General features: G+C 44.1%; 1 protein-coding gene across 3 annotated transcripts in view; it reads left to right on the top strand.

Moving 5' to 3' along the window:
- The window catches only part of LOC144680453 (XK-related protein 6-like), a 916,065-nt gene that overhangs the window by 299,104 nt on the left and 592,144 nt on the right, over window positions 1–24,817 (top strand). Inside the window, exon 4 of one of the 3 annotated variants that reach the window (XM_078541418.1) lies at window positions 13,082–13,106. The exons of the other annotated variants lie outside the window; for them this stretch is intronic. Coding sequence (XP_078397544.1) covers window positions 13,082–13,106 — 25 coding nt within the window. The remainder of the gene's footprint in view (window positions 1–13,081; window positions 13,107–24,817) is intronic. 3 annotated transcript variants of the gene reach the window in all.

The following is a 24,817-nucleotide window of genomic DNA, read 5'->3' as shown; positions in this document are numbered from 1 at the left end:
AATAGTCAAGAGGTGGTCCAAACATTACACCTGCATACAGACAGGCTGGTCAGATGGCCTAAGGAATGCCACATGGAATGTTATGTGGATAAGTGTTCGGTTAAGCACTTGGGCAAGACAAACAAGGTACGGGAATACATGAGTAATGGTAGGACCGTGGGAAATAAGGACAATTACAGGGACCTTGCTGGGCAGACCCGTTAAGGTAGCAGAACAGGAACATAAGGCGTTTAACAAGGTCAAAGCCAGACTTGCCTTTATTAGTCGAGGAATAGAATGTAGGAAAAGGGAGGTCATGTTGCAAGTGCAGAAAACGCTGTCGAGGCCACATCTACACTTCTGTGTTCAGTTGTGACCTACACTTCATGGGAGGGATGGCATTGGAATGGGGAGAGTGCAGAGGTTCCTGACCTGGATACATGCTGGCCTGGAGAGTTGGAGTGATGAGGAAACATTGCAAACACTTGTGACATTTGCCGTGGAGCACAGGAGATTGACAGGTCACATTATTGGAGGAGGAGGGCCCCCCCACGTGACCAGGCAGGCCTGGCAGGAGGTGGCGGAGGCTGTTAGCTTTCACGATGCTGTGCGGCGCACCGGAACCCAGTGTGGCAAACGCTTCAATGATTTGTTGCGCTCTGGAAGGGTTGGTTCCCCATTGGAACCGCGGTCTGTACACACCCGCCGCAGATTTGAATTTCCCGCTGAACATGGGAGTCTGAAACCCGCTGGGTGGGCCTTAATTGGCCCGCCTGTGCAAAATGGCGGCACAGCCCGTTTCACCGGCGGAGATCGGCTCCGCGCCCACCACCGATTGGGTCAGGCCCGCCCACCCAACAAACATAAAATTCTGCCTAGGAAACAGAGAATAATGGTCAATGGATATTTTTTGGGCTGGAGGCAGGTTTGTAGTGGAGTTCCCCAGGGGTCAGTATTGGGACTCTTGCTTTTCCTGATTTGTATTAATGATCTATATCGTGGTGTGCAGGGGACAATTTCAAAGTTTGCGGATGACATAAAATTTGGGAGAATTGTAAACTGAGAGGAGGTCAGTGTAGAACTTCAAAGGGGCATTGACACATTGGTGGAGTGGGCAGATAGGTGGCAGATGAAGTTCAATGTGGAGAAGTGTGAGATGATGCATTTTGGTGGGAAGAACATGGACAGACAATATAAAATAAGGGGTGAAATTTTGAAGGGGGTGCAGGAGCAGAAAGACCTGGGTGTATATGTGCATAGATCATTGAAGGTGGCAGGACAGGTGGAGAGAGCAGTTAATAAAACATACAGTATCCTGGGCTTTATTAATAGGGGCGTAGAGTACAACAGCAGGGAGTTTATGCTGAATTTATATAAGCCATTCATTAGACTTCAGTTGGAGTATTGTGTACAGTTCTGGGTGCCACATTATAGGAAGGATGTGAGACAGTGCAGAAGAGGTTTACAAGAAAGGTTCCAGGAATGAGAAACTTCAGCTGTGGGGCTAGATTGGAGAGATTGGGACTGTTCTCCTTGGAGAGAAGGAGGCTGAGAGGAGATTTGATCGAGATGTTCAAAATCATTACAGATCTGGGCAGAGTAGGTAGGGAGAAGCTGTCCCCACTCGTAAAAGGATCAAGAACGAGAGGGCACAGACTCAAAGCGATTTGCAAAAGAAGCAAATGTGACATGAGAAAAATTTTTTCACACAATGAGTGGTTGGGGTCTGGAATGCACTGCCTGGAAGTGTGGTGAAGGCAGGTTCAATTGAGGCATTCAAGAGGGCATTAGATGATTGTTTGAATACAGACAATGTGCAGGGATAGGGGGAAGAGGCAGGGCAATGGCACTGGGGCATAATGGTCATTCGGAGAGCCGGTGCAGACACGATGGGCCGAATGGCCTCCTTCTGGTCTGTTAAAATTCTGTGATTCTGTGAAATAATGTCCCCCACCTTTGCCTCATTTCCTGTAGCAAGATCGGGATGGAATCTGTCCTAAAGTGACAGGGCTTCCTTGCAGACTCGCCCGCTTGTCTGTCCTGTCTTCCATGCATAGGAACCACGTGGAAATGGCAGGGAGGTAGTTGCCTTTGCAAATTTGGCGCGATCAGCCCTCCCTGCAGCTATACCCTAGGCGAGCGCAGCCCCAGTCATGAAAATTGAGGCTTTATAATGATGTTAATTTAAAAAAAAATTTACAATTGTTTTTTCATTACAGTCCGTTTAACCAATGATCCAAACTTAATTAAAAATAAAATCAAATTGGATGTAATTGGGTAAAAATGGAATCTCATTGCATCCATTTTGCTTGTAAAATGTGCTGAAAGTAGACCAGTTTCAGGGACCAGTCTCCTGTGCCCAATGGGCATCTGAAAGAAGTTCAACCCAATATTGGGCCATTTTCCAGGTGTTCCTGGCAGTTGCCTAAAACAAGCATATCACCTGTCCCCCTCCGGGAAACTGTGGCTTAGCAGCAGCTGCCATCAGAGGGTGGGATTTATACTATTGAAAGGAAAACAACACAGCATTCTCTTCAAAGTTCAAATTGTTCTCACCTTGTGTCACAGTAGCTCACGTAGAAGAAAGTCTTGAACCCAAACTTGACAAAGCACGGAGTGAGAAAAAAGCCATTTGCGAAACGATGATCAAACGCACACCTTCCAGCATGCATTTCACTCCAATCAGATCTCTAACTAATGCATTTCACTCCAATCAGCTCTCTAACTAATGCATTTCACTCCAATCAGATCTCTAACTAATCTGTTTCACCTCTTTAGGGAAGATTTTGAACATTTTGTCTCTAATCTCTAACGTACCTAAGCAAAACTCCAGAAAACGTACACCTCATTATTCAAGTCTGGCAAGCTGATTTCCACAGACATTATATCCATGGCCCCAGCTGCATAAAACCCATTAACCTAGAAATTATTTGTTGGCAATATTAGCATATGAGCGTTTAACATATTTGTATGACATTCCACTGTCTACTATTTTAACATAGGCTTAAGCCCTTTTCTTGCGGTACTGGATCCAGCTGGATGTTGCCCTCAGCTTTCCCAGATGACCAGTTGCTGCCACTTAATGCCTGGGCTGGCACATGGTGAAGGGCTGCATGGGCAAGATAGGAGGAGGCAGCTGGTGCCTGTGGTACTGTGTCCTAGAACACCTCACTGAGGAATGATAAAGAATGGAACCAGGTCACGGGGGAAACATTTCATGGTATAGCATTTGCTGCATATGAAAAGACCTTAGGTTCCCTGCTGGAGGAACATTACATTAACATTGTCAATGTTTAAAAATAAGCGAAGATTTAGCTAGCAGAGTTCTGGCACTTTAATGCTGCAGCAAAGGTTCAGGAAGACAACTTCAGCCTATTGACCTAGTACAACAGCAAAAACTTCGACTTAAATAGTGCCTTTAGCATGCGATCCTCAGGCCTGGTGATAGTATAAAAATACTAATCATAACTTCGGAGATGTTAATTATGTAAATGTAGTCAGACAAATAGTTTTACCTGGAGGACAATAGGTGAACCAGCAAGTATATGTACTCCCTAAAGAAAAATCTACCTTATTTGTTTTAAGAAACTGGCGGAGGTATAAGCAGAAGTTAAATCATCATCATATTTATTGGTCTGCAGTCAATTTTTTCATATTTCTAAACCAAAATTTCTATGAGTGACGAATAGGGATTTAGGAAAAAACTGATGAGTTGAGAGGAACTCTGTAATGTGGTTCTTTTATTTGAAAGCACCGTGAAAATACTTTATCCTGTTAAATGGCTTAGCTTTATATTTGCTTTGTCATTGTAAATTAAGAGCCATAATTCTGTGTGGCACAAACCTGTGTGCTAATATGGCTGTAATGGCCTGAAAAGGAAACTCAGCTGTACCAGTTCTCACCCATACACTCGACAAATAGTTTTACATCCTGCATCATGCTTGTCCTAATGCATTGCAGGTGTGGGTGTGACAGGAGGAGGGTGTGTGATGGAGTGAGTGTGACAGGAAGGAGGGTATGAATTGGAGTGAGTGTTTCAGATGGAGGGTGTGTGTTGATTTGAGTGTGACAGGAGGAGGGTGTGTGTTGGAGTGAGTGTGACAGGAGGAGGGTGTGGATTGGAGTGAGTGTGAAAGGAGGAGGGTATGAATTGGAGTGAGTGTGACAGGAGGAAGGCATGTGTTGGAGTGAGTGCGACAGGAGGAGGGTGTAAATTGGAGTCAGTGTGATAGATGGAGAGCGTGTGTTAGAGTGAGTGTGACAGGAGGGTGTATGTTGGAGTGAGTGTAACAGGAGGAGGGTGTGTGTTGGAGTGAGTGTGACAGGAGGAAGGTGTGTGTTGGAGTGAGTGTGACAGGAGGAGGGTGTAGATTGGAGTGAGTGTGAAAGGAGGAGGGTATGAATTGGAGTGAGTGTGACAGGAGGAAGGCATGTGTTGGAGTGAGTGCGCCAGGAGGAGGGTGTAAATTGGAGTCAGTGTGATAGATGGAGAGCGTGTGTTAGAGTGAGTGTGACAGGAGGGTGTATGTTGGAGTGAGTGTAACAGGAGGAGGTTGTGTGTTGGAGTGAGTGTGACAAGAGGAGGGTGTGTGTTGGAGTGAGTATGATAGGAGGGTGTGTGACAGGAGGAGGGTGTGGATTTGAGTGAGTGTAACAGGAGGGTATGAATTGGAGTGAATGTAACAGGAGGAAGGTGTGTGTGGAGCGAGTGTGACAGGGGTGTGTGGTTGGAGTGAGTGTGGCAGGAGGAGGGTGTGAATTGGAGTGAGTGTGGCAGGAGGAGGGTATGAATTGGAGTGAGTGTGACAGGTGGGTGTGTGTTGGAGTGAGTGTGACAGGAGGAGCATGTGAATTAGAGTGAGTGTGACAGGAGGAGGATGTGTTGGAGTGAGTGTGATAAATGGAGGATACGTGTTGGTGTGAGTGTGACAAATGGAGGGTGTGTGTTGGAGTGTGTTTTGGTGTGAGTTTGACAGATGAAGGGTGTTCGATAGATTGAGACTGTGACAGAGAGAGAATGTGTGATGGACTGAAGCTTTGACAGGAGGAAGATCTGAGAAATAACTGTGCTAATGTTGTGCTGCATTATAGATGACTTGAGTAATTGTGGAATCATGACTAATCTTCAGACTATTGGATCCATGAAAGGAATTAAATGCAAAAATCTTTTGGCTTTTTGCAAAAAATTTTCTAGGCAGTTAAATGTGGTAATTAGTACCCAGGTTTTAATAGCCTCGGCATTTTTTCTTAATCATTAACAATTGTACACAATGGGCCAGATTTGCAGTAGAAATAATGATGAAGCTAACAGTGCTCACTGCTACTTAACTGGAAATCAGACAAGAACTTCCAGTACCTTCACATGCATAGTTAAATGCAGAAATTAGGAGATTGCTGTCTTGAATTGCTCTGCTTCTCCAGATACGCTCCGAATACATAATATCGCCAAGTGACTCACCATTCAAATGTATTCAACAGTGTGCAGTTGCTGTACTTACCTGATATATATATATGAATGAAACATGCCAGAAAAAGTTAGGGCTTGTACATTCTAGTGATAATTCTTAATTCTGTCACCAACCTCTTGGACACTGAAAATGAAACTTTAAAAGTGTGGTGCCTCATTCCTTCCGATTTTAATTCTTAATTCCGTCAACCAATCTCTTGACGCTGAAAATAATCTTTTACAAGTGTGGTCCCACATTCCTTCAGATTTTAATTATTGTTGGAAATTTAAAAAATAAAAAATGAATATTCTTCCTTTTTGACTCTATTTCTCTCTTTTTAATCTCATTTTTCTCTCCTTCCCTTTAGTTTGCTTTCTCTACCTGATCCCTATGATTCTGTGATTATATGGTTCTGATTTGATATTGAACTCAACATTCTAGCTTGCACTTTAGACTCTGCACTGGTTATGAACGATTCCTGAATCTGATTGGTTAAGGAGATACACAGTCCCAGATGCCCTGGTGTGCTTTTGGCTTTCTGCAGTCAATTCCATTGCAAAGCCCCATAAAAATCTCTGGGGAAATGCAAGTGCATTTGCCACTGAGAGCAAAACTTCTTTTGTTAAGGAGTACAATGACAGGCACTCCAGGTGTAAGGTCTAGACAAGCACGGGAGACTGCTGACCTCAGGGTCAGTGAGATTCCCAGTGAACGTATCCCATTTATCCTGGGATGCAGCCACTGTGGATTTTTGTCCTCCCTCCTCACCCTGACTTGGTGAGTTCAGCTATTTTCAATATAAGGAAGAGTTCACCCAGGAATGTGAACTTTGACTATGGAGCTGATTATCACACCTCCTCCTTCATAAGAAGGATGATACTGGCAGCACAGCTGTTTAACAGATGGCTTGAGTTGGGAACATTTGGAATTGTTTGGAGAATGGCCTCCAGATCTTCATTCATGACTGCACAATTCAGTCTAGCTCTAGACCTATCAAGATGATGAGGTGAGCTCCCAGGATCCAAAGACAGCAATACTCAATATAGCTGAAAATCCAACTTCCCGTCAGAAACTGAAATAATGAAAAAAACTTCTACAGTGCTCACTGATTAAAGGGCCCAATGACTCTCCTCTGACATGAAGAACACGGTTCTGTTGGATTTTAAAATTTAAGCACAGACTCGTGCAATAATAAGTACATTTTCATTACACACAATCATTTCATTCCTGAACAAATGCAGCTGTGCCTGCCTGCTCCTAATTCTGTAATAGGAACATCTATTAGTGCAAAAAGCCTGTAACATGGATCTATTTATCAGCTGTGTTCTGCCGAGGGCAAGTTCTATTTCGGGTCTCACATATGAGATCCTTGAACCATTCACTAGACGGGGAAGAGTAGTTTAGCTGACAGTTTTTCTTTTTATCTTTGGAGATCCTTCCCTTAGATGGGCTGTAACCAAGGCCAGAGAGCCTCAGCTACACTTTACAATGAGGGAGCAAGGCATGGGTTGCACCTGCATCTATTGGACACAAGTATACCTGCTGGGTATTAATCAGTTTTTTACACCCACATCTCTGCTCTGTTTGGAATTGGATTAAAACAAATTCTTCTGACTCGGGGAGTCATACCATTACTGAGCCAGTGATCACTTTGTGGATGCAAGAATCACACTGCAAGTCAATCTAGCATTTTGAGATTATATTCTAGTCGCCACAGGCTATCTGGGGTGTGGCTCGAATCTTTTGGCTCACGGCCAGGAATGTTACCATTAAGCCAAGGATTCACGTCATAACCTGATTAACCTTACAAGCTACAGTGGTTCTAGATATAGGATTACAAATCACCATCTTTTACCAGAAACTTCTGATCTTGGGGCAGATCTTCAGAATTTGTGCTTCTGGCCCGTGACAGCATTTGAAGAACATAAGAAATAGGAACAGGAGTAGACCAAACAGGCCATCAGGTCTGCTCTACCATTCAATAAGCTAATGGTTGAACCTCTACATCAGCTACACTTTCTCACCCTATCCCTTGTTTCCCTTAGTTTAAGGTCTCATCCAAAAGACAGCACCTCCAACACTCCCTCAGGACTTGAACCCACAACCTTCTCACTCAGAAGAACGAGTGCCACAGAATGAGCCACAGCTGACACTCTTTTGGACACATAAACCATAGTGTCCATCTGTTTGGATGAGACGTTTTGTGGTCACGTTGACTTACATGGCCATACGTTCTCCCACTGTGAAAAAATCAGCACTGGGAGTGCAAGGGGAAATAAGTGAAAAGATCTTGTGAAAATAGAAGTACTAATGCACATCATGTCAGAAATTTAAACTGGGGCCAACTGGCTTAGAAAAATTAAGTTCTATTTGACAAGAACTTGTCCACAATCTTTTTTTTTCTCAAGGATTTCCTTTTTTAGTGCAGTATGAAGAGAAAGAAAGGGAATTGGCTTAATTTATAAAAAAGAACACTATTTATAGAAACACCTGGAATATAAATAAAATCCACTGAGAAAACCCGAGATCACAATGGAAGAAGATTGGCAAGTGTGTTAATGTATTGTGTGTTCATGTAATGCTAGGGTTTATGGAAACACATTTCTTTTAAATTACCTTGCTGTTTATAATTGATCTTCTATGGTTTAGTGAAGATTTGAGGCTACTTAGGGATTTGGGTGCCATCTAAATGAGGCCTGAAAATAGTAAAAACATGAGGGTGAATTTTTTTAGTGAAGGGCAGTCTAGATCGAGGACCATGTTGCTGTCCTTCCACTGGAGGACTGACCTACTTTTGAAACACAGTCAGCACTGTAATAATGACAGTCAGATTGGCTGCAGTTTCAACATGTTGATACGCCAGATAGATTAAAATGTTATCTCGGGACCTTGTATCCGCCTGTTCCACAGCTTGGAAAACAACAATGCTTTAGGTTGAACAGGCCCGATGGGATTACCACTGTATGGTTAGAACCCTAGAAACAACAGCAATTTAAAATGAATCCATTGTCCCACTCTCTCTCCATAGCCCTGTATCTTCCTCAGCTTCGAATATTTGTCCAATTTTCCCTTAAAGGATGAAATGGTCTCTGCCTCAACCATTCCCTTCAGTAAAGCATTCCATACTCCAATGACCCTCTGTGTATTAAACAATCGCCTAAACTCTCTCTCGCTGCTCCCTTCATAGCAATTGTAAATTGATGAGCCTTTGTCATTGAATCCCAACCAGAGGAAATAGTCTTTCCTTATTCACTATTAAAAAAAAGGGCTATTAAATCATGTCTTAGATTGCTCTGCTCCAGCACATATAGTTCCAGCATCCCAACTTGTTCTACATAAATATAATTTTTCATTCTTGGCGAATTTATTTTGCAGATTCTCAATATGGCTTTATTATTCTGTCTATAATGTGTAGGGGGTGGTGGTGTGTGTGTCAGCTCCACCTCTGACTTCTGAGCGGTTCGAATCACTCCCACTCCCTGGGTTCTAAACCTTGGACTTATTTGTGGGTTGTGACAAAGTGCAGCAGACAACTGGTTTTGGTGCAAGAAACAAAAACTGAGTTTATTGAAGTCACAAATGAATCTATAACATTAGGATCTGTATACAGATTTACAAAGTACATTTAGTTAAGAATGAGGAACACACGGCATAATGAGGGAAAATCACGCTACTAATCCCCTTACCCTCGTCCCACCCCCAAAACCTAACTAAACTGAACTAGGAGAGGTCAGGGATCATGCTCACCAACCCAGGGTTCCTTGACAGTTCGAAATCCAGCCAGGTAAGCCGGTTACAGTTTTGGGGTACGCTCTTTGTGTCCTCTGGGGCCTGCCGTCCCCACGCGGTCCTGGTCTGTGGAATCTGCGAAGGTTCTTCAGTTGGGTGGAGGGCGCGATTGTGGGTGGTCGATCTTCATGGAGGGCTGCGGTTGTGTCCTTGTTGTCTTTGGTTGAGCCTGCCACCCCATGCCCCTCGCCGTGATGTTGCCTGCGGGCCTGCAAACCTCCAGATCTTCTTGTTTAAACTCTGTTTCAACCGTTTCAAAACTGCCCACCCTCCTGCTAGCTGGTTTCTCTCCCCCTCCTTCATAACTGATTGGCCAGTTATACTGTCTTTCGAATTTCTTATCTCAATCCAAATCAAGGTTAGTTCTTTGTTTAATTTTGGTGGGCTTCCCCTGGTGATTGTTGTCTCATTGTTTTTAATGGGCTCGCATGATGTTTATCATTGTCTTCCTGCCCCCGTAACAAGTCTTGAACTGAAAGCCATTGTATATGTGGAGTATTGATGGGTTCGCATAATTGCATTGATTGTTGTCTTCCTGCCTTAGTAGTTAGTAGCAATTATTTATGCAAGATTTTGATGGGCTTTAGTTTCATGTTACAAAAATAAAAATACCTGGAAAAACTCAGTCGGTTTGACAGCATCTGTGGAGAGGAACACAGTTAACGTTTCGAGTCTGTATGACTCTTCAACAGAACTAAGGAAAAATAAAAAAGAGGTGATCGTAGTTTCATGTTGATTGTATTAAAGGGAAGAATGTGTATTCTGTCTCCTCTCGTTGTCTGGTTTCAGGCAAAAAAATCGACACTGCACTCAACAAGCCCAGCCATGTCCAGTTCCAGGCCTTCATCGGCCCAGCCTCCTGTCTGCAGGGTTCTACACTTAACTCAGCAGTTTAAAAGTCCAAAAGTCAAATCCTTGTTGATGATATGAAAAATGTGGGAATTTTGAGAACCCTTCAAATGGTGTGAGCAAAACTGCACTCTAACTGTAGCCTCATCAATGTTTTCTACAAATTTATCATTACTTTGTTATTTTTGTCCCTATTTATAATGCCCACAAAACTGTTGGTCCTGCTAATGGCTTTATCTACCTTCACTTGTCTTTCAGGGAGGGGAGTGGTATTTGAATCCTCACTTGGTTTTCCTCCCAAAATATAATACCTTTCACTTATTTACAGTAAATATTATTTGTCACCAGTCTGCCAATTCCACTAGCATGTCTATGTTTTTCTGATGGCTTCTCACTGTTGTCATGAATTTCCTGTTATACCATGTGCCTCTTTTTTGTAATAGGCTTCTTTAAACAACTTTAAAATTCCATTTACATTACTTCTGCTTTTATCAATTCTATCAGTGGTTCCTTCAAAAAATCTCCATTGAGAATAATTTGTCAACATGACTTCCCTTTAACAAATCAATGTTGGATGTCCTTGATTAGCTGGCACTTTTTTAATTGCTCACCAATTTTATCTTGAAATATGGACCTTCTAGAGCTTTCCCATAGCTGACATTAGAGAAACTGGCCTATAGGTTTATCCTTCTCTGGCTTCTTGAATAAAGATGTTTTATTGACTACTCTGCAGCTCCATGGCACAATTTGTATATTTAACAAGAATAGGAAAACAATGGTAAGAGCCTTTGTTCTCTCCTCTCTGACTTGTTCATGTCTTCAGGAGGTATGTGCCACAGATGAATGCTATTTTGGCTTTGAAAGCATTGAAGCTACAGTGAGTGCAGTGATACATCTCCAATAGAAAAGGATATTGATGCATTAGAGTATAATATGTTGTGTCACAATGGAGGAACCTCGTAATACTCTGCTGTTTAGAGCCATAGAGTTATACAGCACAGAATCAGGCCCTTCGGCCAATTGTGTCTGTGCCAGCCATCAATCACCTATCTATTCTAATCCCATTTTCCCAGCACTTGGCCTGTAGCCCTGTATGCTGTGGCATTTCAAGTGCTCATCTAAATACTTCTTAAATGTTGTGAGGGTTCCTGCCTCTACCATCCCCTCAGGCAGTGTGTTCCAGATTCCAACCACCTTCTGAGTGAAAACATTTTTCCTCAAATCCCCTCTAAACCTCCTGCCCCTTACCTTAAATCTATGCCCCCTGGTTATTGACACCACCACCAAGGGGAAACATTACTTCCTCTCTACCCTATCTATGCCCCTCATAATTTTGTATACCTTTATCAAGTCTCCCTTCAGCCCTCTCTGCTCTAAGGAAAACAACCCTAGCCTATCCAGTTTCTCATCACAGCTGAAACGCTCCAGCCCAGACAACATCCTGGTGAATCTCCTCTGCACCCTCTCCAGTGCAATCCCATCCTTCCTATAGTGTGGCGACCAGAACTGCACACAGCACTCCAGCTGTGGCCTAACTAGCGTTTTATACAAGTCCAACATAACCTCTCTCCTCTTGCATTCAATGGCTCAGCTAACAAAGGCAAGTATCCCATATGCCTTCTTAACCACCTTATTTACCTGAGCTGCTGCCTTCAGAGATCTATGGACATGTACACCAAGGTCCCTGATCCTCTGTACTTCCTAGGGTCCTACCATTCATTAACCCTTACCGTGTTAGTCCTCCCAAAATGCACCACCTCACACTTCTCAGGATTAAATACCATTTGCCACTGCTCTGCCCATCTTACCAGCCCATCTATATCGTCCTGTAATCTAAGGCTTTCCTTTTCACTATTTACAACATCATCAATTTTCGTGTCATATGCGAACTTACTGATCATACCTCCTATATTCACATCTAAATCATTAATGTACACTACAAACAGCAAGGGTCCCAGCACCGATCCCTGTGGTACACCACTCGTCACAGGCTTCCAATCACAAAAACAACCTTTGACCATCACCCTCTGCCTCTTGCCACTAAGCCAATTTTGGATCCAATTTGCTAAATTGCCCTGGATCCCATGGGCTCTTACCTTCTTTACCAGTCTCCCATGCAGGACCTTGTCAAAAGCCTTACTGAAGTCCATGTAGACTACATCAACTGCAACACCCTCATCTATACAACTAGTCACCTCCTTGAAAAATTCAATCAATCAATCATGGTCTGCAGCGGTTCCAGGAGGCAGCTCACCACCACCTTCTCAAGGGCAATTAGGGATGGGCAATAAATGCTGACCTAGCCAGTGAAGCCCACATCCCATGAATGAATTAAAAAAAAAATTAGATTATGGTTGACCTCCACTTCAACGCCATTGAATGACCTACTCCTGTTACTAATGCTGCCATGTTCTTCAGATAGTGCCACGGAATCTATAACATTGGTCTGAACCATTGGAACAGGCAAACAGGGCTCTTAGTTCAATAGGAAGCAGGGCACCTCTGACAGGTTCCTCAGTACTATACTGATGTACAAATGGTTGCATGTAGGCCACAAGGCCATAGGCAGGCACCAGCCGAGGGGGTGGGAGGTCAGGAGGAACCCAACCAAGGCCTTCTTCATCAGTGAAGATCATTAGCACATCAGCGCATGTTCAGAATGTGTACCAACCACCTCCAGATATATGAGAAGCAACATCGGAGACAGCTAAGGCTTTCTCGGGAGGAGGTTACTGACTTGCGCATGCTCTACTAAAACTGTAGCCACAGGGAGGGAACCCAATGCCAGTCACCCTCAAAGTGATTGCAGCCCTAAACTTCTATGCTAGTGGCTCAGTTTAGGACTCCATGGGGAATTATGTGTGGCATTCTCCAGGCAGCAACATATAGATGGATACGAGAGGTGACAAATGCCCTGTTCAGAAGGGCCAATAAATTCATCAGATTCACAATAGATGCTGATAGCCAGGCCACAAGAGCAGTTAGCTCTGGGGCCATTGTGCGGTTCCTACAGGTAGAGGTGTAATCGAATGCACACACATGGTTATTCGAGCTTCCTGGGAACAGACAGCTACATTTATCGGTCAGAAGGGATTTCACTCCTTAACATTCAAGTTTGTTGTGACCACTGGAAAAGAATTATTGTAGTAATCTGATGTGTAATATACCTTTAAGACAAGTATTGTAATATAAGATCACGTGATCTTAATACCCAGTAGCAGAGTAGTGCGGGCTACCTCTGTGAGAGAGTCTTGAGTTAGACATTGAAGTGTGAAGGCCGAGTTTTGAGTTGTGAGTGTACAAGTGTAGCTGCTGAGTTTAGTCTGTAAATAAACAGCTTGTGTTTATTCTAACAATGATCTCCTGACGTTCTCTGTCTCTGTACCAACTCGGTGACCCCGAATCAAACGTGCAACCTGGATCCTTCAGCCCCAACAAACAAAGGGCACTCAATCCAACAATTATGCAGGTGTGCTCTCGTTTCTCAGCAAGATCCCATCGCACATACATCTTACCAAACTCCCAACTACCACAACTATTTCAGGCTTCTGCCCAAGTGCTTCTGCCCTGGGTGAGAAGAGTTATCCCCTTAGAATGTAGCGGAAACCAGTGCGACATCCCCAGTGGAGTGTTATTGTGCTGCGGGACACTGTTCAACAAGGGCAAGCATACAGCACTCCATAGGATTACTCAAAATGCACTTTCAATGCCTTGACCAGTCCGGCAGAGCTTTACAATACATGCCACAGAGGGTGCCCAGAATCGTCATTGTCTGCTGTGCCCTGCACAATGTGGCATTGCAGAGGGGAGAGGAATTGCCTATCTAGCACATGGAGGAGCTGCTAACCTCCTCAGATGAGGATGACATGGAGCAATATAAAGAGGAGGACAGAGATGTCGTAGCAGCTCCCCCTCACTCCAGGGCTGTCAGAGACAATCTCATCTTCAATCGTTTTGAGCTCAAGTGATCCGCCTACCTGACAATCATTTACTTGCCTGCAAACCATTGCCTGCCCTGATTGTCCCTCCATTTCTGCCAGTCTCCATCTGAGCTACCTCACTACTCACGTCCTCCACCCATGGAAGACCAAGGGCAGGGAAGACTGTTCTCACACAGGATGAAAAGAGAGGACATTGGCTTTGCACTGACGCTCAAGTCAATGAAGCCCTCATGAGTCATCTCCCTGATCCTTGCCCATGTTGTCAAAGCCATGACAGCATAACCTCTGCATTATTCTCATCAGTGGCCTGTCACATGCACTTAAAATTTGCATTGCGATTTTGTGCGTTGCGGCTCACAACACATAAGCGGAAGGAGCATCAACTTCCTGTCCCATCGCTGGGATCTGTACTCTAGCAGTTAAGGATAATCCTTGTGGAGCTCTAGAATGAGGATGAGAAGGGAAGCAACTGGTAGAAATGCTCTGGCTGTGATAGAATAGGTAAGAGTGGAACCTGCAAGCGATGGTATTCCTATCGGAAGAATCATGTGAAGGAACATATTAAAGGTTGCAGAGGTGAGGGGGGGAACGAGAGGGATAGTGCACCGGAATCACAGAGAATGTAAGATGCAAACTTAGATTGATATTCTGACGGTTTGCTTGATTTCTCTTAGGGAAGGTGGTGGGAAGAACTTTGCAAAATCGTTCCTTAGGTGATTAAATGGATAGGGTAAAGTCCACATTCCTGTTCCGGTGTAAAATAAAATTTGAAATACATGTACACCATCTAGTGGCTGGGAAGCATTGATTTAAAATGTTTGTGTGCTATTTATTACTATGAGACAATTCTGAGGTGTAGCACTCAGATGTACCAATATATGTGCTCCATAGAAGCTTTGCCCTCCATTCTATTCCATGGGCAATTCTTCATCAATACTTTTGAATTACAATAAAAAATGTGGTAATAAAAGAAAAAGGTCTTTGTGGGAGGTAATGTCTGTTGGATCTCCTTGGGAGAGTGCGACACTCACCATTTGCACTGTTAAATAATTGGATGGTCAGTACATTTTGTAATATTTTAATATTTGCTGATGATACCAGATTAAGTTACCTGGGGCTATTTAAGGTAGGCAAACAGCAATCAAATAGATTTGTTTTCAAGGATGTTTCATCTTTTTCTCCCTATAGCCAACCCAACCTATTGGTTTACTGCCACTAGGAGGGAGGAATATTTGTTGGCCCTGTGGCATTTAAAATGCTGCAGCCAATTAGAGAGATGCATTTTTTTGGCAAGTGACAACAGAATGAGGAGGGAGTAACGTTAGAGCGGAGGTGGAAGGGCTGCCACATGTAGCAATAGTTGGATACCCCTTGTAACAGACATAAAGAGAAGAGTTGAGCTGGGGACTAAGCACAGGAAGCCACACAAATTGTTGGTCCAGGTTTTGTAGAGGGAGGTCGTAGAAACAGGAGCAATTTTTTGGTCTCACTACCACCTGTTACACCTAAAACAATGTGGCAGTGGGACCAAATTGTGTGGAGAATTGATTCACTTAGACATCAGAGCTCTCTCCAGAAACAGGCAGGACCTCATCAATGCAGGCAAATCTGTGTCAAATAGTATAATCATGTCCCCAATACTACTTTGGTTACTAATTATTCAACTGCTGACAAAACATGAGTGGTACGTATTGGGAGGGAGCCACTTCCAATCATATTGAAAAAGAGATCCATCGCTCCAGTCAGGAAAAGCTGGAAGCAGGTTAAGCACTCATTTTTACTGACCTGCTTCTGTGTGTTTGAGCCTTAAAGGCTTCTTATATTTAATCACCTTGTTCCTGGAGGCATTGAAAATATATTCCCTGCCACTATAGACTGTTACTATCTTCCACTCTTCCCCTTCAAAGGTGTTGCTACAAACCTATCAATGAGATTTCCCATCCTGCCAATTGGAAAACTGTTGATAAGGAACATGATTAGAACTGGTAGCTCACCAATTCAATATTAAGGGGACCCCATCGTGAAAGTTGGATCAAGCCTGCTGCTGATAGCATGGGGAGAGCAGAGGAGACACCTAAATGAGTGTAATCTCCACCACTCCACAAGCTGCCTTACAATGCAAGAGGTTTAATGACTTCACTTCACACAATTTGCCAAATTAAGTGCTCCTGTTCCCCATGCACACCCGAAAGGAATGATAAAAATATGTCTCACCTCCATACCTCTCCTGCCTTCTCAGTCTCATTACCTTGGTGTGAAAAAAATTGTCCTATTCACAGGGAGTCCCTGGAAACAATGAATGCATCATGTTAATCCCAAATCACTGTGAGTGCTAATATTTTCTGCCACAATTAATTTTGTCAGTCATAAAGGCAAGGTGTTTAAATGCAGCCTATTGGTGCATGTCTGCTAATAATGGTAGGCATTCAGACTGATGGGTGATAAGTAATATCTTTCTTTTATTTTACTCTGTATTCTCTCATTATAAAGGAAAGCTAACACAACACCAAAGAATCTGCCCGAGGAAGAACACTAATCTTGAGAATATTTAAGTCCATGCAAAGATGAAGCTTTGCAGCTCTTGGCGGGAACAAACAGAAGAGATTGTTAGAAGGTGGGGAGAAGAAAGTGAGGTGCTAAGGTTAGGTTGGCAAAGGGAGTACAGGTTGTTTCAACTTTATGTCAGGGTTGTCAAAGTATTAGCAGTACATGTGCATTCAAATGCTACTTCTTTTAAGAGTCATTTGCATAACAGAAGTTTCTGTGATTTGGAAGGTAAAAGACTAAACAGAATAGAACAGCAAAACAACCTGGGATTACAGAAAATGTAAATCACCAGAAGTATCAACACAAGTTGATAAAGTCATAAAGAGTACACACAAATAATTGGGGTTCATTCTAGAGGCATAGGTTTTAAAAGCAGGGAAGTAATGTTGGTTAGACCACGCTTTTCCATATTGAAGCACTGGAGAAAATTCAGAAAAGACTCCAAAGAATATTACCAGAATCGAGAAGATGGAACAATTGGGAAAGTTGGAGCTGGCTAGAGCTTTCTTCTCTGGAAAAGTGAAGGCTAAGAGGAGTTTTGGTAGAGATCTTTAAAATTATGAAGGAGTCCATATGGTGCATGTGGAGAAACCATTTCTACTGTGGGTGAGTCCACCAATGGATCAAATTTAGGAAAGTTTCTCTGCATAGACAATGATTGCAATGCTGAATGGAGTGGTTGAAGCTGATAGAATTGATGCTTTTAAGGAGAGGCTTAATGTATAAATAAGGGAGAAGGGAATAGAAAGATATAAGGGCAAGGTGGAAAGAGGTAATGCAAGTGGAAGGAGACTAAATGGAATATTAACACCAGCATAGATGGGTTGAGCTAATTGTCTGCTTCTTTGCTGTAAATGCTGTGTACATTTTTGAAAAATTAGGGGAGGAACTGGAAGGAAGAGGGAAGTCACTCCGCTGAACATTTAGGCTCCTCAAGATCCAGAATTTTTGCCTCATCCTCGTGACATCTTTTTATCTCAGCATCAGCCCAGATACACTTGCATGGAGGGAAATACTAATAGAAGGGTAAAGCATTGGACACTAATGAGCTTGAGCATCTGAAGCGAAGAGTGAAAGTGATGTTTTGCCATGGAGTGTGGGCAAGTGACTATGTTCAGTGAAGAACTTAGGGACCCAAATCAATCAAAACATCAAGACTTCATTGGGACTATTCAATGTAAAATAACGTTGAACAGTGTAAGACCCTCCCCCCGATCTAAACGTTCTTGTCTTGTATTTCAACAGCACACAACAACTTGGATGAAATTTCACCAAAGCCACTAAGCAATAGTACATGCTCACAATAATACTGGTTGCTTAGCTTCTCTGCGAGCTGGAATCCACCTTGGTGGTCAGTCTGATGACAAATCCTCCATGTGTGTCTTCTGATCAACTGACCAGATTGCTCTAACCACTGTAGCAGAAATGGTTCTGTGGACTCTTTCTTTATACCTTCCTTTGCTATGGCCTTGTGCCTTATAAGGTAAAGCCTGCTTTTAGTCCATTTAATTGGTTTTCAATTACACCATTGTACATCTCCATGCCTCCTCCAGATGTACCCTGGTTAGGCCCCTTTAAAAGGTCACACTTGAGGTACCATTGCCAGCTTAACTCCACTTTGTTATCTCTAACACTGTTATCCAGAGCTGGGAGAAAGTGGCACATTTATTGCCCCTTAACGAAGCTCACTCTGCTTATCTTCCCTGGTACAACAAGCCTTCCTACAGTTTAATTCATTTTACAGAACTTGTTGATTCTAGTAAGGCTTTCACTTGACAAAGTTAAACATCATGCTTTGTGTTTTGAGCCCACAATGCAGTTCGGTACAGTTCTTCACATATCTTCAGTCTGAGTCCTTCTTACACCTTGATGTTCCATGTTACCTCCATGAGACAGACTCCACACAACAGGGCTACACCACGGCCAGGATTTTTCAGTCGGCGTGCAAGGGCGGGCCTGACAAGCCGGTGCATCAAATTCCGCGATATGATGTGGGGCGTGCGCCCTGATGTCGGGCGTGCGCCCTGATGCCATCGCGCTGTCTCGCGATGTTTCATTCGGCGGGCACGCGGCAGAGTCAGCTGCGCCCCTGCCGATAACTGATAGGCCAATTAAGGTCGTTAATGAATTAATTAATGTCATTGTTCACGCTGCCCGTCCAACCTTGAGGTTGACGGGCAGGCGAGAAGCCCAAGCGGCCTGCACGTTCTTTAGGAAACCTCATCCATGAGCGGGACGAGGTTTCCTAAAGCTTTTAACACTTAAATAAAAATTTTATATGAAAAATAAAAACACATCCCATATGATGTGACACAGTCACATGAGAGGACATGTCTCATTACATTTTTAATGTCTGTAAAAATGTCTTTACAAGCCGCAGCTCCGTGCCTCAGGGAGACTGAAGCGCTCTTTCACACTCAAGGCCCCGACTCTCCCTCCTGCCCCCTGCCCACACAGGTAGCACTCTACCGTTCGTGGATTACGCCGGGTGGGCCTTAATTGGTGCGCCCGCATAAAATGGCAGCGCGGAGCTGATCGCGGGTGGCGTCTGGCTCTGTGACCACCCCCACTCGCTCCCGCCGAACCCGCCCGACGCAGGAAAAATCCAGGCCCACAAGCGGCCTACGTTAATTAATCTAAAAGAAATAAACAGCTATATAGTTAAAAAGTGATTGTACATTAAGAAAGGTAAATAATACGTTGGCTTACAACAGTAACAAATCTAAGCCTGTAGCCCATGCCAGTGGGACTGGCAGAAGTGCTAAAAGATGTTCCTGTCTCTATGACAATGGGGATAAGTCCCTGCCTCACATCACAATGTCTTCACCTGGTGCCATGGCTGAGAACTCAATGCATGAGAAATATTTGCCAATAAAGTCCCTTCCCAATACACTCTTGTGTTCCAGCATGTTACATCATCATGTGGGGCCTGGCAAGTACCATTTTCAGATGTTGCTTTGTGGTGATACCACCTTGAAACCAAACCAATTCTGACAAAGACTTATAGCCAAAATGTTAATCTATCTTTTCTCTTTGCAGATGGTTAATCAATCATGGGGACATGGTGGTAATGTCACTGGCCTAGTAATGCTCTGGGGGCATATGTTCAAATCCCACCATGGTAGCTGATAGAATTTGAATTCAGTTAATAAATCTGGAATACAAAGATAGTCTCAGTGATAGTAACCATGAAACTATCGTTGATTTTCGTGAAAACCCATCTGGCTCATTAATGCCCTTCAGGGAAGGAATCTGTTATCCTTACCTGGTCTGGCCTACATGGGACTCCAGACCCACAGCAATGTGGTCGACTCTTAATTGCTCTCTGAAATGGCTTAAAAAGCCAATCATTTCACAGGCAAGTAGAGATGGACAATAAATGCTGACCTAGCCAGTGTCGCCCAGACCCTGTGAATGAATATTAATATTAAAAAAGAGTTCTTCGTATGTCCAGAATGTTCTTTTTTGTGCCCATATTGGTACGTTTGAGTACAACAGTGCTGTAATTTTCTTTTAGCATAAGGAAGACAGGAATGTCAGGTACGCCATGATTGAAGCAATACCATCCTCATACTGGCGTCATATGGCCAGCCAAAGAGAATATTAGAACCAGTCTTATGTGCGTATTCAGGTGAATGTGAGGGTGGGGCAGCAGGAGGAGACAGAACATCTCATTAAGTCATGGCAGAAAAAAAGTATCTAAATGAAGAGAACAGAGGCTACTGAAAGTTTACTCTTTTTATCTGGCATGCCAAACCCAAAGTATTACCTTCAATCTAGGCGACATGATGCCTGCTGTTCAGCATCCTGCCTCTTACAGCATTCTGGCATGTTTACTCTTCAGGAGACATCCAGATCAATTGCTGCCAGGCACCATTTGTAGTGAAATCGCTGGTGTTAATCGGTTCTGATTTCCAGCACCACAGCATTTGCATGCTAGCTCAATAGTACTGAGAATATTTCCTGTCCATCACTTCTCCCTAAGGAAAGAGTTGGGGAGAAAGAGAGTGCTGATTCCTGGCCCTGATTGACATGCAGATAGAAAACCACTGCTAGTCCGAGAGGTGCCAAAAACTCTTTTGAGTATATACTCAATTCACTGAAAACCGTTGCAATGCAATATAAATGTTCTTGGAGTAACTTATTCCTTTCACTGATGTTATGTGTATGAATACGTCTCTCATAATCTTAAGGGAAAAGGTCTCTGTCATCAGAGAATTCTGCCTCAACAGATAGAAACTTTAATATGGACATACTTACCCTGGAATTGTGGTGCTTCAGAGGTTTCAGTGATGTATAAATTGTCAGGCAAAGTTAAAATTTCACATTAAGTTAAAGAAATCATATTTCCATATCTTAGAAGAGGTACATTACCTACATGTATTCGATGCACCAAAGCCCATTATTGTTCTTTTTAGGATTTTGCAATCTTATATAAATTGTGTCCCTTTATGAACAAAATGCAAAACCTGCCTTGTGTGTAGACATAGTTTGAAAATAACAAAGATAGCTGTGGGTGTATGGACAATTTAAAAGGCATGGAAATTACTGATTATTTTTTAAAATGCACTGTCTTCAAGAAAAGTGCAAAGTAAATCATTTCTCAATCATTTTCATGTATGTATGTATATATGTAAGTTCTGTCAAAATGCATCATTCATGAACACCATAGAATTGTGACTTATATGAAAGAGCTCTCCTGGTTCCTCCTAATCCTAAAGAAAAAAATGTTTGGCAAATGTGGTAGTTCAGTTCAATTATTCACACTCTTGCTGCAGGGTTAGATAATTATGGATTCATTCAAGAAATTAAACAACCAAGACGCTCCCAGTTACAGCACTGCTGAAATGGCAAGATGGAGAGATCCTTTAAATAAGGCCTTAAGGTCCTCCCTCCCATTCCAGTCAACACTGAAGCTTCTGAAGCACTCTGAAGCAGTTAAAAGAATTTTCCCTTTGTCTCGGTCAGCATTCGTCCCCATGACAGGAGCATAATCGCAGAGGGTATTCGCGCTGCCATAAGCCAGACTGGAGTCAAATGTTCACAAATGCAATGTGAGCATCTGTGGTGTCTCTTCACTGCATATCATCATCATCCTACACAAACCTAGCAGCTATAAGGGCCTCCTGAGTGCGCCTGCCTCGTCTAACCAGTGTGAGGGCCTCATCACTGTCGATGTCCTCCTCATTGGAGGAGACATCCAGCTCCTCCATCTTCTCTTCAGCCCAGCTCCTCTCCCCATTGCAGCGCCAGGTTGTAAAGGGTGCAGCAGATGATGATGATGTGTCATCCCCTCTGCGGACTGTATTGCAGGGCTCCACCAGACTGGTCCAGGCACCGGAACCTCATTTTCAGTATCCCGATGGTCTGCTCCACCAAGTTGCGAGTTGCAGCATGAGCCTCATTATAGCGTCGCTCTGCTGCAGTCTGAGGCTGCTGCACGGGTGTCATCAGCCATGTCCTTGTCCTTGAGGAGCTATCCCTGCAGCCTCGGTGGACCCTGGAAGACGTCAGGGATCTGCGACTGACTGAGAATGTAGGAGTCGTGGACACTCCCTGGAAACTATCCACACACCTGCAAGATGTGTTTGTGGTGGTCGCACACCAGTTGAACATTCAGTGAATGAAAGCCCTTGCGGTTGACGTAGTTGACCACTTGTTGCAATGGAGATCTCAGCGTCACGTGGGTGCAGTCGATCACACCCTGCACCTGTGGGGAAACCTGAGATCTGGGCAAATCCCAGCACTCTTGCATCCTGGCTCTCCTGGTCCCAGGCAAAATGCACAAAGTTGTGTGCCCTCGCGAAGATGGCGTCCGTGACCTCATGGATGTATTTGTGGGTGGAGGCTTGTGATATCCCACAGAGGTCACCTGTGGAGCCCTGATAGGAGCCACTGGTGTAGAAATTGAGCGTCACGGTCACTTTCACAGCCACGGGCAGCGAATGACCTCTGTGTCCCTGTGGCGCCAAATCCTGCGGCTGGTGGCAGGTGTGACCGACCAATTCCCTAGACATGCCACGTCTTCGGCAACACTGGTTCTTGGTCATCAGGAATGAAAGGTGACATCTATAGACCCTGGGTCTAGCTAGGTGCTGAACAGCGACGGCTCACTGTGGCTGTTCAGCGGCTTGTGTGGGAGTCCCAGCCGGCTCCTCTTCCTGAGGGTGCTGCTCCTCATCCTGCCCAGCTAGGCACCTCCGTCGCTCTTTTCTCTGTCGTCTCTGCTGAGTGTACGCCACGAGGTATACAGCTAGTTCACCAGCTCCATGCCCCTGATCTACTCCTCCTGCAGGATAAAAGAGCGAGATGTGGGTTAGCATGGGTGTTCTAAGAACCTCTCTTGGTTAAGTCTGAAGGCCCCTTAATGCGTCCCAGAGAGTGCTGGACACCACTAGATGGCCAGACTTTATTGTGCTCCATGGCTGCCTGAAACCCCACCCACCTTTGCCATACTCCACCTGACCGATTGGTGGCAGCTTTGCCCATTGGACTGCAGGCTGTGCTCTCAGCTCAGGCACAGACATTCTCCTAACCCGCACTGCAAGGCTGCACTGTTAGCTTGAACCATGGGGGAGACTGGTCCAAACAGGGAAGATGCCATTTCAAGGGGCTGTGACACCTCCACCAGTCACTGCTCCATGGCTGGCTTTAGCAAAGGCATTCTACAACTTGCCCAGTTGTCCAACTGTTCTGTAATCCAGTAAATTGCTCATTAGTTTGCAGCCTGTGTCCAAGGGGTGAAATGCTTTCGAGCACTTGCTGGAAATTTCATGCCTCTGTGTTGCTTGAGTGGACTGAAAAACTGTCTTAGCTGCAGATGAATGGTCACTTTATACAAGGTTTCTCTAAAGCGTGGCCGCTTCCTCCCCAGCGTCCCCTCCCCCCGCATGTGCTTGTGCACTACCATAAACCACAGGGCGGCCCTTGTTCCCCACCCCCCCAAAAACTTGCCCCAACCACAGTGCAGCCCTTGCCCCACCCCCCTCCCACCCCACAAGTCGCCTCAACTGCAGGGCAGCCCTTGCCCAGCTCCGCACCGTCAGCTGGGAGAATGCGCGGCACCTCAAACTTGAAGTCCAACAGGCGACTCTTGCAAGGGCTGCATAGCGTTACTGTGCACCCAGCTCTGAGTTCCCCTCTAAGTGCCTTATAAATGCGATTGTGAAACGTGCCGATGTGCCCGGATGACCCAGCGTGGGTGGGATGATTCAGTTGAGCTGGGCTTATAATGAGATGCAGATTTATTACAATGAGTTTCTGGATATGCGGTGGTGGGAAATGCAGCCCGCCATTGATGGGCAGAGCGGACGGTTACAAACTGGTTTCATGACATTGTGAAACAGGTTTTTGGCCTTTTCGCCATATTGCCTGCTCACACCGCCGAACATGCCCGACACCAGCAGGCATGGCACATGCCACTCGTTGATTCATCCCTGGGACATGGTTTCACCGTTACTGGTTGCTCTCCAGAATCTTACCCAAGTTATGGTTATACATGTCTTTTTTAAGTTTGGTTTTGGGATATTGGTGAAGCTGGTGCAGTAATATTTATTACTCACGTGTAGTTACTCTGAGAAGATGGTAGTATTCTTCTCCTTCAATCAGTGCAGTTATTCCTGACATGGACTTGATGGGAAGAATGGCTCCTTTTGTGCTAAAAACCTATGTTTCTTGTGGTAATGTTGCTTCCACAATGAGTTAAGAAATACTATGATTTTGACACAGCAACAGTGAATGAACTTTAGTGCATATGGACAAAGATGTTGACTGAATATCAATTGTGATTAATGATATACAGGTGGAGGGCATTCATTGGCATTTCATTTGAGTACATAAATAAAGACAATTACTGAAACTGAGGTGTGGTTGAGTTTGGAGACAATATGGGGTGGAATTTTACAGCCCAGCCATGGCAAGGGCGGGGCCATAAAATGCGGCAAGCTGTTCAAAAATCTATTCACTTCATGGGGACCGTAAAATCCCACTGGCATAAAATTCTGCCCATGGTTGTAATGCTTCACTTTGTAAATAAATTTAAAACTGAGTAAAGATTGGCTCTAGTATCATTCGGCACCAAGTGGCTTTCAATAGTAGGGCAAAAGATGGACAAGCAAAGAACCTTTGGTCCATCCAGCCAATCCTGGGCAGTTGTGATACCTGCTGGCATTGAAGATCAGAAGGAAATGATTTTTGTTGTTGAACAATGTCATTATCCAGCACTTGTGTGGCCTGCACTGCATCATGGCCAGTTTTGATCTGGTG

The sequence above is a fragment of the Cetorhinus maximus genome, chromosome 5 (assembly GCF_964194155.1).
Source record: "Cetorhinus maximus chromosome 5, sCetMax3.hap1.1, whole genome shotgun sequence".
NCBI classification, from domain to species: domain Eukaryota; kingdom Metazoa; phylum Chordata; class Chondrichthyes; order Lamniformes; family Cetorhinidae; genus Cetorhinus; species Cetorhinus maximus.
The sequence above is the reverse complement of the archived record's forward strand: the minus strand, read 5'-3'. Positions and strand labels throughout refer to the sequence as shown.